This window comes from Stegodyphus dumicola, chromosome 5 (genome assembly GCF_044657685.1).
Source record: "Stegodyphus dumicola isolate Sdum_Otavi_A_Nest chromosome 5, ASM4465768v1".
Taxonomy (NCBI): Eukaryota; Metazoa; Arthropoda; class Arachnida; order Araneae; family Eresidae; genus Stegodyphus; species Stegodyphus dumicola.
This window is the reverse complement of record NC_140772.1, coordinates 84,530,579-84,546,502: the sequence shown is the minus strand read 5'-3', so window position 1 is coordinate 84,546,502 and position 15,924 is coordinate 84,530,579. Positions and strand designations below refer to the sequence as shown.

At 30.8% G+C, this 15,924-nt stretch overlaps 1 protein-coding gene across 5 annotated transcripts in view; it reads left to right on the top strand.

Moving 5' to 3' along the window:
- Positions 1–442: 442 nt before the first annotated feature.
- Positions 443–15,924, top strand: part of LOC118199132 (osteopetrosis-associated transmembrane protein 1) — a 151,939-nt gene continuing 136,457 nt past the window's right edge. Inside the window, exons 1-4 of one of the 5 annotated variants that reach the window (XM_085816837.1) lie at positions 443–932; positions 6,396–6,501; positions 8,298–8,380; positions 15,502–15,630. In XM_085816837.1, the coding sequence (XP_085672963.1) occupies positions 561–932; positions 6,396–6,501; positions 8,298–8,380; positions 15,502–15,630 (690 nt within the window). In that variant the 5' untranslated portion in view covers positions 443–560. Of the gene's footprint in view, positions 933–6,392; positions 6,502–8,297; positions 8,381–15,501; positions 15,631–15,924 lie in introns of all 5 variants that reach the window. The other 4 variants (XM_085816836.1, XM_085816838.1, XM_085816839.1 and 1 more) reach the window with 4 other exon arrangements.

Sequence of the window (15,924 nt, the reverse complement as noted above, 5' to 3'; positions counted from 1 at the left end):
TTTTGAGATTAAACATTTGAGTACTTTTTAAAAACAATGCTCTCTATCTGGTCTTAGAAAGTGTACTTCAGCTACTAAATATATACTTATATTAGTTATTTCATTGTTATTAAGACACATCTAATATGTATCTTAATAACAATGACAAAATAATTGCTCAAACAGGTGAAGAATGCGAGAAAGCGTGCACGAAATATTATAGAGATTCTTGTAGTACTAGGCAGCTACCTAAGCTGAACGAGCTACCTTGCTTTTTGCTTTGTTTACAGCGAACTTCTCGTTTTGTCTCCTATCTAGATTTTCATTCGCATCCAGGCACTAAAATTAGCCCGGACGCCGGCTCGTATCCCGAAAACCGTGGAATCAAGAGATGCCACTGTACTCCAACTTTTATTTCAAAACTTGAGGCTGATTGATTATTTCTCAGGTATTGCCTTGGCAACTGTAGATTGATGTTATGTCACATGAGTTTGTTGTGAAACTTTGCAACGTGACTTTACGCGGAGTTTAGAACAGTTCGTTATGCTAACGCAATTATAGTAATACTAGCAATTTTCATTATGAGTGGTTACCGTAGAATAAGTACGTTCATATTTCTGACTTTTATTGTAAGAGATTTTTTTGTCCAACGAACGCTTGGTGTCCAAGAAAACACTTTTATGTTTAATCAAGTATCAACTTTACTGCTGCCATTTGAAAGCACTAAATTGCATTTAAGTAGCTCCATCGAAAATGCATATACTTTGTTTTTAGACAATAAATCATCTCAGATTGTCTATCCTGAAAACTGCACGGATGGTTTAAACAATTTTACGCAGGCTGTTTTAACGTTCATTCTTTGCTCTTCAGCGAATGCCAGACCAATTCAACTCTGCCGTAATTGCAACGAATATCTCAGTGCAATGCAGGCGACTTATAAAGCTATGAAAGAGGTAATAAGTATTATCTCATAATTATTTTTTAGTATCGCTGTCTTAGTGTTTTAATTAAATTTCTACTTAAAACCTTTTTTTTCTTACGAGATTTATTTTAGATCTCAATGTGTTTTGATGCTTTTTTTTTTTTTTCATATGGCACTAGAGTTTATGCCGTTGTACTCACCGATTTTGCCCGAAATTTGCACAATAATAAATTAAATATACAGTAGAATTCCTATTAGCAAAGGGTTCAATATTGGACCCACCCATATGCCGAACTTTCGCAAATTTGTTGTCATAAGTAGTATAAGTAGAGCATTAAACATAAATCCTAAGGCAAAAGAAGATTTTTACCTAGCTGTTAAATTTTTACATTCTAAATAAAGTAAAATTTCTACATTTCTGAAAATTGACATGGTAGAAACTCTCAATTTTTTGCAAAGTTTAGATTCTATTCTTCTTTCAATCTTTTTTGGTAGATTTAACAATAAATCGGTGAAAATAGGAATAATAAATTTATATGAACACAGAAAGAGTTGCTTAACCCATTTCTCAAAACCAAAGCTGAATTAACCATTAAGGAAAATAAACATGCTTAGTGCATCAAGGAAAAGAGGACTACAAAAAGTGCTTAGAGACTCCAAAAAAAAAAAAAAAAAAAAAAAAAAGGAATGCCACAAAAATTTCTCATTGCAGGTTAGTGCCATGGAATGTATGATATAACAAAATCAAAAACGAGAGATAAGGAAAGGTAAAATAACAGGCATTGTGTTGTAAATGTATGTGGGGCCACCAAAAATCTTCTAAGTGCTTAAAGTCTGGGTTGATCTTTACATTATGGTAACTTGGCGATTTTTTGGCGAAAATTTGGCAACCAACTCTCCTACAGCAACCCTCTATTTTTTTTCCTCGCCGCCATTTTGTCTTCACGGAGTAAAGACATGTTTCTTTTCTTCTTATCTACTGAACACTTCTTCCAACAATCTACTAGCCGAATTACACTTATGCTAGAAATTTTATCAAACAAAACTGCTTAATCATGACAAATATTCACTGCAAAATTGGGAAAAAGTGCACAATACCATACACCTTACGCGTTTTTCAAAATAACACATACACATAAACCATGTACACGCCGACTTATTTTTACTTAAAAAAACATCTCAGAATTGCACAAAAATGGCATTGCGCACACTCTTCACTATATCCATGTACATTGCTTTTTTTTCATAAATTAGAAAAATTTCACGAAAATACATGACAATTTTCTCAATCTTTAAACCCGGTAAAAAGAACATATATGAAACTACCTGATAGCAAAAAAGTATTTAGCCTTTACAAATATGAACATTTCCACATATAAAATAAATAAAATATCCAAAAACTTTTACCTCCAAATCATCTATTACATTATACACGTCACCAACGAATTCATACCGCAAGCATTACGAATACTTAGTATCAAATATTTAAATTATTTCCATGCACGTTTACTTCAACTTAAACGTATACCAAATTCCTACAAACATAAAAATTCACAAAATAACTATCATTTAATTAAAATATCACTAAACCATGTACACGTCGACTTATTTTTACTTAAAAAAACATCCCAGAATTGCACAAATATGGCATTGCGCACACTCTTCACTATATCCATGTACACTGCTTTTTTCTCATAAATTAGAAAAATTTCACGAAAATACATGACAATTTTCTCAATCTTTAAACCCAGTAAAAAGAACATATGTGAAATTACCTGATCGCGAAAAAGTATTTACCCTTTCCAAATATGAACATTTCCACATATAAAATAAATAAAATATCCAAAAACTTTTACCTCTAAATCATCTATTATAAACGTCACCAACGAATTCATACCGCAACCATTACAGATACTTAGTGTCAGATATTTAAATTATTTCCATGCACGTTTACTTCAACTAAAACGTATACCAAATTCCTACAAACATAAAATTCACAAAATAACTATCATTTAATTAAAATATAATTAAATTCAAAAACACTATTTAAAATATAAATGAGCACATACATTAAATTAATAAAAATTACCTTACAATCCTAATTACTTTAAACTAAATCATTGCTAATAACAATTTTCCCAATAATACTAAATTCCTTTACTTCCACCTTACATTTAGAACAATGCATAAAAATAATATCCTCAAATAATTCAAAATACTAACTTACCTAATCTTCTTCAGAATCTTGATTACGTGTCCGATAAACTTTTCTTCTTTCTGTTTCAGGATCTTTAAAATCATACTTATATTTCACAGCAAGGTACCAGGTAAAATAAATAACTTAATAAAACATCTTTATTTCTATCTCGCACAACCTTAAAGAAACATTTATTACTACCCTTTTCAATACCACTAAATACCCATTTCGAATTCACTTTAGTTACGGCCATGGGATCCAAAAATTAACAAACACTGTTTCACACAACACAGAATAAAGCCAAATACAAAAGTTCCAGATTTTTTCCCGATTTTCCCCTTTTTCCGATTAAAGAACTGTATTTCGTCCATTAACATCACATGACATATCCCATGATCTCTCATTTCCCTCACACAAAATAATGCGTAATCAGAACTGAGTACTGCTCACATTATTACCAAAGTCCCAGGTAGTAACCTTTATCGCCTCCAAAATGTTGCCAAACTACCAGTTACCATATTGTAAAGATCAACCGTTTTTTTAAGTTAAAACATGTCGCTGTGTACATGGATTCTTGTCAAATATTTTTGGTTAGAAACTTTACATTTTTGCTATCTAAATTTTTTGTTTTTGTTTCGGATTTTTAGCTAAATTGTGTGTTCAAAACGTAGTTTTTGCATGTGCGAAAATCGCATTTTTGGAGACATTTTAGGCTAAAAGTTCAAAATGTAGAAAAAAAATTTAGATAGTAATATGGCAGCGTGAAGTTTCTCGCCAAAAATATTTGGCGACTTGAGGGCGCACATCAGAGTAGTTCCTGGATTTTCTTATTTATCTCTATGCCTCTTTCATCATGAGGTAATGCAGTATAGTGCAAAATAGTTACGTGGAAACTCACGACATTGCAAAATGTATTTATGGGCAATGCCAAAATGTATTTATGTGGCAAACCAAGTATGTGTGCATGTAAAAGCAAACATCAGTTTCAGTTACATGGATTTCCACTGGCGAAATACAATGGCCATTTCTGATTAGTGTTTGTTTTTACATTTAATGCATTTTTGTTTTTCCTTGTAGTAAAATTGTAATGGGATTGTGGCATTTGTTGATGATGCGGAAAGTATTGCATTTTTTCAGAAATATGGCATTCTGCTCAACAGTAGGGAATGCAAAATTTCACATACAATAAAGTTGTACCTAAATGATCAAGTATTAAGGATGTTCAATGGGAAATATTGGAATTGAAATGTCTGAATGCGAGTTGGAAATTGGTTTGCAAAATGGCCATATCTGATTTATAACAAATATTCACTTCAATTATTATTAGACCGAAAAATATATGTTACTAAAGTTCTGTGAGGAAGAACAGGATTTATCTCCAAATACAACTACAGATAGGTGTAATTACCAATTATCACTATGCGAGAAACATACATACATTTATGCAGATTCTTCATTGTTTCATTTCTTAAAATATAATGCAGGGTGATAATACTTGTTGGCAAGAATTTAAAAAGTGAACCGACATTTTTGGTGAATCAACACAAAATGCCACCGTCCATTCTTCTTGGTACATGTATGGTAAAATTAAATTAGATTTCCATCCTACAACTACAGATAGGTGTAATTACCAATTAGAAGTGTGTATATCTTCTGTGACCAGTGCAAAATTTGTGCAGTTCTCTGACTTTTTTTAAGCAAAAACAGATCACTGTGTACATGGGGCAAATAATAGTGGAAGGTGACCATACATCCTAAATTTCCCGGGACAGTCTGGAATTTTCAGTCCCTGTCCTGATTTTTACAACTCTTTTTTTTTTTTTTTTGTCATGAATTTATAGCATTTGTACCAAATTTTCCCGAAAAGCAGTAATGTGAGAACGTAAATTTGCATCAAAATGCATATTTTTATGTATTTAGGTACAGCTGGATCATATTAAATCCCTCTTTGGAGTCAAGTTGAAACAGCCTTTTTGTTAATTAATAAAATGAATCCAAATCATAAATTAGTGGAAAGATTAATGTGAGGAATATGTTAACTTTAAAGAACATATCACGGAAGATAAAATATTGGAATGGTCAAAAAATAAGATATGCCTAGTTCAGAGGTGGATGGAAATAACTGCATATTTTAATAAAAATCAGATTCTTTGTTCAAATGTTTTAAAATTCCTGTAGTTTTTCATTTTTTTCCCCTGGCAGTCATGCTGCAACTGAGGGAGTATTTAGCATTATGAACAGTTTGGGGACTAGTGAAAAGACACAGCTTTATGTGGACACTTTGAAATGTATGTGAATCACCTAAATAAATTGTGATGAAAATTGCACAGACATGTATAAGATCAAAAAAGGAAAGATGTTCTAAGAAATGTTCATGGTTCAGAGAAATATAAGGCTACTTCATCAGAATAATTTAGAATGGTTACAAATTTATTATTTTGTTTGAAAATGAATACTGCATTTTGATTTATTTTTTATATATGAAAAAATATATCACTGTTAAAAATAAAACAAAAATTATTTATTTTGATTTATGTATATATATTCTGACCAACATACCACTTCCACCACAATAATATTAATAAAATAATTTGTAAAAAAATTATTAAATATATATATATATATATATACAGCGTCTCGAATTTCAAACTTCAAAATCTGCTAACCTTACAATGCAGTGTATACAATGCCAAATTTGTGCGGTTCTCTGGCAAAAACACATCGCTATGTATGTGGGAGAATAACGAAAAAAGATTTCTTAAGAATTTATTAAAAAACATTGTTTTATTTGGAATGTTTCTTTGCTTTTTAATTTTATTGAATTATTACTGTTTTATGGAATCTTTAGTGCATTTCCGTTTTGATAATGGCTGTTGCCTTTTGCATGTTAGCATAGTGAAAAATTAATTGGGGTGCTGATGATCAGAAAGTACCTAGTTTTCTTCTTAGCATGTTACTATTTCTAGGACAAAAAGGGGAAACTCACGATTCTCTTTCAAAAAGGGGAAAGACTCTAACAAATTAAAGTTAACATTTTATTTTATGTAGTTTTTATCATATATTATATGCATAAAAAGTAACATTTTTTTTTTTTCTTTTAAAGTTTTTTCATTATTATATGATGAATTTAGAAACTTTTTAAATTTAGATTAGAGAAAATTCAGGATTCATTCCATTTCTACTTCTTACTGTTGGCACACATATCTTTTCTAAAGTAATCTAATTACATGATGTTTTGTTTGAAAGGACAATATTATAATTCATTAATCTAATTAATAATTATCCTTTTTTTAGCAGGAACCCAATGTCTGTCAAACTTGGTTTTTTGGCAGTGACAAGATTAGCATAATTGATGTAATCCATAATCAAGCATGGACATTATGGGATATAAATTTCTGTCAGAGTGAGTAACTGTAAATGTGCTGATAATATATCTATCTGTATATATTTACAAAACAATTCTTTCAAAAACAAAATAAAAACATGCCTGGTATTAAGCTGCAGAAAAATGATCATTAAAGACATAAAGTAAGAAATTTAGAACTAATTTTTCACAAAGACCAAAAATTGAAATTCATAATTAACAAATATCAAATCTTATAAAATGCTACAAAGAATTTAAAAATGTTAAAACCAAAACTATTTCAAACAAACAAAAACTCATTTAAAAAAATTAATGAAATGTAAAGAAAAATGAACAAAAACAGAAGAGGAATTCAATCAACTTCAGCAGTATTTTTACTTTAAAAGGAAAAGGTCTGAGAATGCTTAAAAGTAGTTTCTGTATAAAAGAGGATAATTGCTCCTTTCCTTGTACTATATTGACTTACAAAAGGTTTGATAGAAATACTGCAATTTCATAAGGTGGAAAAAAACCAAATTGGCAGTGAATTATATCATATAGAAAAATTTTGCTTCAGTTTACTTTTCTAGCCTATAAAACATTATTTCAGTGCATTCAAGTGTACCTAAACATTTTTCTTCTGCGCATCAACTTTTTTTCTCTCTTAGTATTCACATATTTCATGGCCATTTCAGTTACGAAAAGTAAAAATTCCAGCTAATTGTTTTCAAACAATTTAAATTTTGCTCAGTTGTTGAGAGTCCAAAGAATAATTACGAGGATTGAATTTCACTTTAACTGTATATTTATCTTACTAACAGTGTCTAAAAGTTTGAAAGCTGTTAGGGCATTTTTTAATGTCATAATACTCAATTAATTACTTAAACCATTAAAAATTATATCAAGACTGCCTGCATTTCCTAAAAACTTTAGGCTTTTTTTTTTTTTTTTAATTTGTGAAATGTTTGATTTAAGTAATTTTATTTTGCCATCCAGTGCTTTCTTTAATGCTTAACGAGTTTCAGTAATTGTTACATAGGGATGCATTTGAACTGCCTTATTTTTCTACTTGTGCTGTATTTCTCAAATAATTCTATTACTTTTTATGATGTCCATTCTTCTGTGTTTTAGAACATTAGTTCTAGCATAATTCTTTTCAAATTGGATATCGTGTGATGATCTAATGCAGTTTTAAAAATCCAGAAATTGCTTATTGATAGTTACAAATTATATATTTTATTTGGAAGAAACTTTGAGATTGATATGAATGATTTCTTTCTCTCTTTTTGGGGGGCTGGGGTGGTTGCTCGTCAAATATATTACATTACATATCTTGCTGATTTTACAGTGAGGTAATTTACATTAATAAATTAATCAAAATTAAATATCACATAATTTGCTAAAAAATTATGGCAACCTAAATATTGGTGAGGCCATCTCCATAGTCTGGGAGACTTAGTTCCATAAGCAGTAATTCAGACTTTTAAGAAATTATAAAGTTGGTTGTTGTGTATTTAATCCTTGTCTCATTATAATAATTCCTATTTGCATGATTTGATATATTAATTTTTGTTTTTGTTTGTATTTGTATATTTTATAATTTATTGATATATTAATTTTTGTTTTTGTTTATGTTATTAATTTTTGTGTGTTTTTGTAAAATTGCAATTCTGTTCTAGAAATTATGGCTGCAATCTAATTATAAAAATATTTTAATCAGTATTAATATTGCTCATTGTTTTTCATAGAAGTTACATTTATTTCCAGATAATTATTTATTTGTTATTTCTCAACAAAACCTTGATTATTACTATGTGTTTTTATAATGTAATTAAATTTTATTTATTTTCTAATAGATTGTTATGATTACTATAATGAAACAAAAGCATTCTTTGATACTGCAGAGAGACTTAGTGAGTGTATGGTGAGCTCTAACACTGTAAGTCTTATGCCTTTTGTCTTTCAATTTTTTTAAGCCTTAACTTTTTTTTAGATAATATAGTATAGTTCTTAAAAACTTCCTGTGAATCCCATGTAGCTTGGCTGCATGAATAGCTGAGCGACTAAGGACTTGTTCATGATTGGTTTGAATTAAGATGAACATGTTGGCTACAAGCCAGTTCCTCTTGCACTTCACAAAGCCATTGTTCCCCCTTAGGCAGGTAGTACTTATGTGCTTTGTTATATTCAAATAACAGAATTGAACCCATATAGCATGTTCTTCATGAAATAAGTATTCATAACAGTATTTTCATTGTTTTTCATGTTTCTGTATAATAAAATATTTTGATTTAATAAGGTGCTGAAGTGAAAACCTAAATTTGTTGTGAAATCCTCATGTGCTGTAATTATTTACATAAATTTTCTTAAAGCATTAAATTCATCTTAAAATGAATTATCTAAATTTATATCATTTCTTTTCTTTGTATACCACTAGGGCTAAAATTTATTTATTGTATTACTTTGAATTTAAGCTACACTTTTTATTCACACTTTTAAAGCATAAAATTAAGCTATGGCACAAATTCAGAGTAAGTATTTTAACATCTTATTAATGCTGTTATCTTAGTCTTTAATGACTAGGTCTTTGTATGACACCTTATGGTTTGCACACAGTACAGGATGTTTAAAAAAGAATCATCTGATTAAAAAAAAAATCATATCTGGGCTAATCTTTAGAATATGGTAACAGGTAGTTTGGCGACATTTTAGTAAGGCGATAAAGGTTACTAGCTAGGACTTGAACAATAATCTGAGAAGTACACGGTTCGAATCACAGATTATTTTGTCTCAGAGAAATGGGAGATCATGAGACATGTCGTGACATTTTCCGGAAAATTCCGATTGTGATTTTAGCTAATAAGCACTTAGAAACAATTTCGCTGCTAAAGTGCAGAATCGCCCGCTTATTTGTTTGGCGCTTTTTACAAGAGTAAGAAGAATTGGAATTTTATCAATTTACTTTGACTTTTTAAGTGAAAACAGGTCGATGTGTACATAGATAAAGTCAAGAGTGTGCGCGATGCCATTTTTGTGCAATTCTGGGATGTTTTTTTAAGTGAAAATAGGTCGACGTGTATATGGATGATACCATGCATGTGCAATTCTTAAAAACGCGGCAAGCAGTTTGCGATTCTGCACTTTCTCCCAATTTCGCCCCTAATCTTCATCACGATTAAGCATTTTTGTTCCATAAAAGTTCTAGTATAAGCGTAATTCGGCTAGTAGATTGTTGGAAAAAATTTTGAGCAAAAAAAAAAAAAAAAAAAAAAAAAAACCTGCCTTCACTTTGTGAAAACAAAATGGCGTCCAAAACAAAACTAGCAGGTTGCTGTAGCAGGGTTAGTCGCCAAATTTTCGCCAAAAAATCGCTAAGTTACCATAATACAAAGATTATCCCATATCTGTTCAGCTTTTGATCCATTTTGATCGAATAATGTATAGGTGGAAACAGGGAAATCTCAAGTTTCATGCAGTTAGTGACAGGTAGCTCTTCCTGCCCCTGTCACTTCAGTGTTTGTCTAGATGGTGACTGTGTTACAGAAATCATTTTATGTTCTGTGTTTCATGAAATGTGAGTCCATAAAAACTGTTCAACATTATTTTCAATGGTAAAACCCTGCTGTTCAAAAACCTACTGCTCAGATGATTAGGCAGTGGTATAAACAATTTCAAGCATGGCTTGTATGTGCAAAAGGAAATCACCTGGGCATCTTCACATATCAGATGAAAATGTGGAGTGCATCCAACAGAATTTTGCATTTTGTCTATAGAAATCCACTCACTATGCAAGAAGGGAATTTGACATTCCTGCAACATCTGTCTGGTATGTTTGTTTTTCAAGTCATATAGGATTAGACTGCATCAAGTTTTTCATACAAGTGACGAAGAACAGTGTGTGGAGTTCTATCAATTCATCCTTCAGAATGTGTCACAAATGACAATTTTTTAAAACACTTCATGAGGCTACTTTTCATCATAGTGGCAAGGTCAGTCACCACAGTGTTAGAAAAAGGAGTATTGAGTAGTGACATCAAATTGTAGAGCATGAGAGATACTCACCAGATGTTTAATATTTGTTGCCTTATTTCTCAGAAAATATGTATGGCCCCTATTTTTCTCCTGGAGACAACAATTATGAGAATCACTTATCTCGATATGCTTGAAAACTGCCTTACTGCCTTTTTATACAGTTAGAAACTGATTTGGATGACTTCCACCATAGTGGAGATTAGAAATTTGAGAATTTTTGAACAATCACATTCGTCACTAATCGAGGCTGTTTGGGACTTGACGATTGAGTTAAGCTTCAAGATTGTCGACTTGTCAGTATATGATTTCTTCTTGTGAAGATATACAAAAGACTTCATTTATGTGCCTCTACTTCCAGCTACATTAGCTGAATTGGAGATGTGCATAACAGCTGTGGAAGCAAAGGATGTAGATATGTTAGACTTTTATTCAGTCTTTGAATGGCGTGAGTAACTGCTGAACAAATCGGTTTCACCTTGCAATCCATATAGAGCTCTTTTAATCTGTGGAAGAATTTTACGAGAATTTTATTTCTGCTGGAGTGAACCTTCAGCCTCTTACTTAATTAGGAGACTTATCTCAATTCTCTAAGGAATTCCTTCAAAATAATTTTTTATATCTGAACAAGTGAGGCGTTTTTCCCATATGAAACTCTATCTTTTGTAATAATTCCTTGTTAGAGACTCATAAACATTCATAATTTATTTCACCAGTGGTTGTGATTGAAAGATTGATGTGATTGATTGAAAGTCATGGGAAGAAACACAGGTTTGAGAATGATCTAAATTTTAGTCAAAATGTTTAATTCCCATTTTATCAAATATTATTATTCCAGATAGAGATCTGTCACCTTAATCATCAAATCTTCATATGAACAACATTGCACATTGCATCAAGCAATGAGGGATCAACAGAACACAGACATCTCTCTTCTCCAAAGTTTCTGTCAAAATTGGCATATTCATATTGACGAAATCCTATTAGCTTGTGATATTTTCCCGTATTTTTTTATTTCTTGTTTGATGACATTCTTTCTTTCTACCTTGCACTATGTTAGAGTTGCTGGTAAATATCGCACTAGGTTAAAGGTATTTTGCTGCCCGGCATTTCTAAAATTTTCCAACCCTTAGTACTGTCGCTCTGCATCAGTTGTTCTGGCTCTGATGCCAGCATTATGTTTCTTTTAATCTGTTGAATTTTTTGTCTTTCTAATTTTCGATCATCATGTACATCCGACACATTCTTCATGAAAGCTTAGTAACCACATGAAAAGTTGTACAATGGTCTATTGCTTGATTACTACAAATTTTTGGCAATAATGAGAAATGTTTTTTCCCATAAGCATTTGTTTTTGAAGTCTGATCTTTTATTTTCTAAAGTATCCTCTGCCTACAGACTCCATTTCAAACTCCATTTGAAATTTATTTTGTGTACACAGGTTAGGTAATCTAATGGAAAGTTGTATAATGTAACTCTTAGGCTGATAATAATTTATTCTAAACTTTCTTCTTCTGAGTTATTTTATTTAGAAATTTAAAACAACATGGTAAGTCATTTGACTGCCTTTTGTGGGTGCAGCAGTTGTAATATGGTGGATCCATTAACCTATTTGGCAAGAGCTTAGCAACTAAACTATTGTGCAGATGTCTGCTGTGTTGCAAAAGGCTTCCACATCGAACATCTGCACATGTTGATAGAAATATGAAGAGTTGCACGTTCATGGTTACACCTGTATTTGCGAAATAAATTCATTAGCTTCGTGACAGGTATGTTTTCTTTCTATAACATTAGTTTTGATTTGCCATGTGTTTGAAAAACAGCTCAAAATTAAACAGTTAGGTTGAAGAGTTCGGCTGATTGATGTATGGAATATGTGCTCGACAAAGCGTTTATATAGCCTGGCATGACTTACTAGATTTATTAGCAATATGTTATGCATGTCCAGAATTATCATTATGATTCAAGAGATGGTTTCGAGAATTTTCAATGATGCGCATGAACTTAGCTATTTATGTCCAGAATTATGAGGACAATACAAGAGAGAGTTTCAAGAATTTTCAATGATGTGAATGAACTTTGTTATCTATATCCAAAATTATCAGGACAATACAAGAGAGAGTTTCAAGAATTTTCAATGATGTGAATGAACTTCGTTATCTATATCCAAAATTATCGGGACGATTCGAGAATTTCAACAATGCACAGTGTGTTGATTACTAAAAAAATTCTGGCAGATTCCATTGGATGCCACACTGAAGTAGCATATCAGTCAGGGCCATCATGAGAGATGCTTATTATTCAAATATCACTGAAATTGCAATCATATCCTATTTTTGGTTAATTCTTCTATACTGGGCATCAATAGAAAATTAAAGTAAAAATACAGTCAAAAGTCTTTAATCCGGACCTCAAAGCTACAAACTTTCTGCGCATGCGTCAACGCATGCGTTGACGCATGCACATAATACCTTTAGGCATGTGCGTATATGCATGCGCATAATACGTTTACGCATGCGCGTTTAATGTATAACGGATGGTACAAGCTAAGCTAAAATGATCTAATTATCTATTTCAGTTAATGTTGCAGATTTCGTTGTTCCTTAATCTTCTAATTGGATCCGGCTTATTATTTTTTGCAGACTGGTAGAGCAATTTTGTAAAAGTAAGCTTGAACTTTCGATTATATCAAAAAGAATTTCCAATTCTGGAGCTGCCAAAGGATCTACAAAGCAAAAGCATGTTTTGATGTCCATCAAACAAAAAGTGGAATTGCTGCAAAAAAGGGATGAAGGCTTGAAGAAAATTACAGAGAGGTTATTGAAAACGAAAAATTTCAATTGACAAGTTAGTCGGTATTCTTGACACAGCAATTATAGGACTTGAACAACGGAACTTTGTAACTGAATAAGAAATTATGTCTGTTTATAGAATTAAAGAGAAAGTATTAGCACATTTTGGGGTCTGATTAATGGCTAGACACCCAATTTAGAAAAATAAATTCTTTAATTAATCAAAATACGTACATGGCAATAAATAATGGGAATCTCAGCGATGAGTAAAACACTTACATGAACTTGTAAAAATAGAAAGCGAAAGTTCTCTTTTGCAGTCGCGCAAAGGTGATATTCTTATCGCGCATGTGCGAAGAGGAGAACTCGAAGCGCCGAAAAAATGTGAGGGGGAAGCCGCAACATAAAATGAAGCAACTTAAACAACTTACATTGAAAGAAATGTTTAATAAAGTAAACAAATAAATATTAAGCTTTTTTAAATAATTTTTTTTATAAATTTTGATACCCTTTAGATCGTAATTGATCTGTATTTCAGAAATTATGGTTTCATATTTTTAATTTTGTAATTTCTGCATGCCATCTTACCAGATTTAAATTGATGATCTATAATCCGAAAAAACCCCTAATCCGGAATCGCTGAAGTCCCGACGAGTCTGGATTAAAGACTTTTTACTGTATTTTGATCATCAATAGCAGTTTATTTATTCCCTTTCACACTGTTCTAACTTAATCCAGTTGTTTGAAAGCAGCAATGAAAAATTGCATTGTATCTGGCCATATTTTAAATTTTTATTACTCATATTCACTATTTCAATGTAAAGAAACACAAAAATTTTTTTACAGGGCCTTAAAAATGGAAGCTATCCCATGGTTGTTTTATCTTACATAAAAGAATTATGTAGCCAAGTCTATAAATGACAAGAGAAACAGTAAGTCAAAGCTAATCAGTGTGCTAAAATTAGCAGCATCATGTTTAAAGTAAGTCAATTGTGGTGTGAAAATTTTATGAAATGAAAAGTATTATCTTCATATTTTATGAGACTACAGTAACTCAGAAGTTGTTTATAGATTATGAAGATAAGCATCTTAGTTTTCTGAATTAGCAAACATTCATCAGTGCAAATATTGTTTTAATTAAATTAGAAACATTGATGAAACAGCAGTCTTTTATGATATGCCAAAGAATTATATAATACAGGTAATAAAACAAAATAAAAATTAATTAATGGATATGAAAATTCGCAAGTTACTGTGATGTCAATAATTGCTGATAGAAACAAACTGCACTAAGATTACGTGGATGCCAACAGAATTGATGAAAGATTCGAGAGGCCTGATAGCCTTTAAAAAAAAATAAAGCGTACTAGCAATGAATGTATTCTGACAGCATTTATCTGATAGCATTAGATTTAAAATAAAAATAAAATGCTTTATATGATAATAATACCAGCAGGTATAACTGGTCAACTCCAACTATTTGCTGTGTTTCTCTAACAAACCCAGTATAGACAGTATGAGAACCCATTATAAAGATGTTTATGAAATAGAGGATTTAATCATTTTTAGTTACAAGCTGGTCAAAAATGAGCACTATTTTCTTTAATAACACAGTGGGTTTTGCATTTTTGGAAAAATATCCCTGGAAAAATTATCCAAAAATCTTTTCTTTTTTAAATATTTCATTACTAATGATTTAAGAAAACTGAATATGATGTGCTGTGATGGTACAGTAAAGATAAGAATTCAAGTTCTGAGGGGGGGAGAGGGAAGTGTTGAAAGCAGTTTTATATCTGAGGATTCTGAATAAATTAGGTAGCTTGTTATATTTATATTAGTACCTTATATGAGTAAATAAAAATGTTTCTTATTTTTGAAGAATTCTTATTATAAAATAATTTTTATTTATTTTTTAAAGTTATTTTTTCAGTTTTAAAATCCCATTGGCGTCATATTTAATGATAGGTATTTCATATAAGTTTTTCATAATTTTTATATTTTAAAATACCACTGTGGCTTAAATTCAAAATAATATGGTATAATTGTACTTAGTTAAAGTCTGTAAATTAAAAAAACTGCAGCACTTAACATTTCTGAATATGTACAATGATATATTGTATTCATATTATGTAAATTATGCAGTTAAAATTTTCAAAATTGTTAAGTAAACTTGTAAAATTTTCAGGATAGTTTGACTTTTAATATTTCTTGAAATGTGCTCAAACTCTTTTTCATTTAGACTATTGAAGTTAATTCAACTTGTCAGTTGTGTCATGACCTTTATATACAACTTGGAGACACTTACAATAAATTTGTTTTTAAACAAGAAGAAACTGATGTTGGAATTTGTATGGATATTGTTGATAGAGTAAGTTGTTTTAATATTTTTTAAACAATATTGTAGGAAATAAATATTTACTATTGCAGTAGAGTAATGTGTTATTTGAACAGGGTTCGTAGCGGTCCTTATAAGTGCTTATAAGTCCTTATATTTGAAAATAAAATATAAAGGCCCTTATAGGTGCTTACTTTTTCTTTAAAGCCCTTATTTTTTTGTTTTTAGTGCTTTTTTTTAAATGAACGTGCAATTTTTCCCTGTACCAAAGCCGAAACTAAATAAACAACTTTTCTTCCTAATATGGAATGTCATATTGTGAATCAT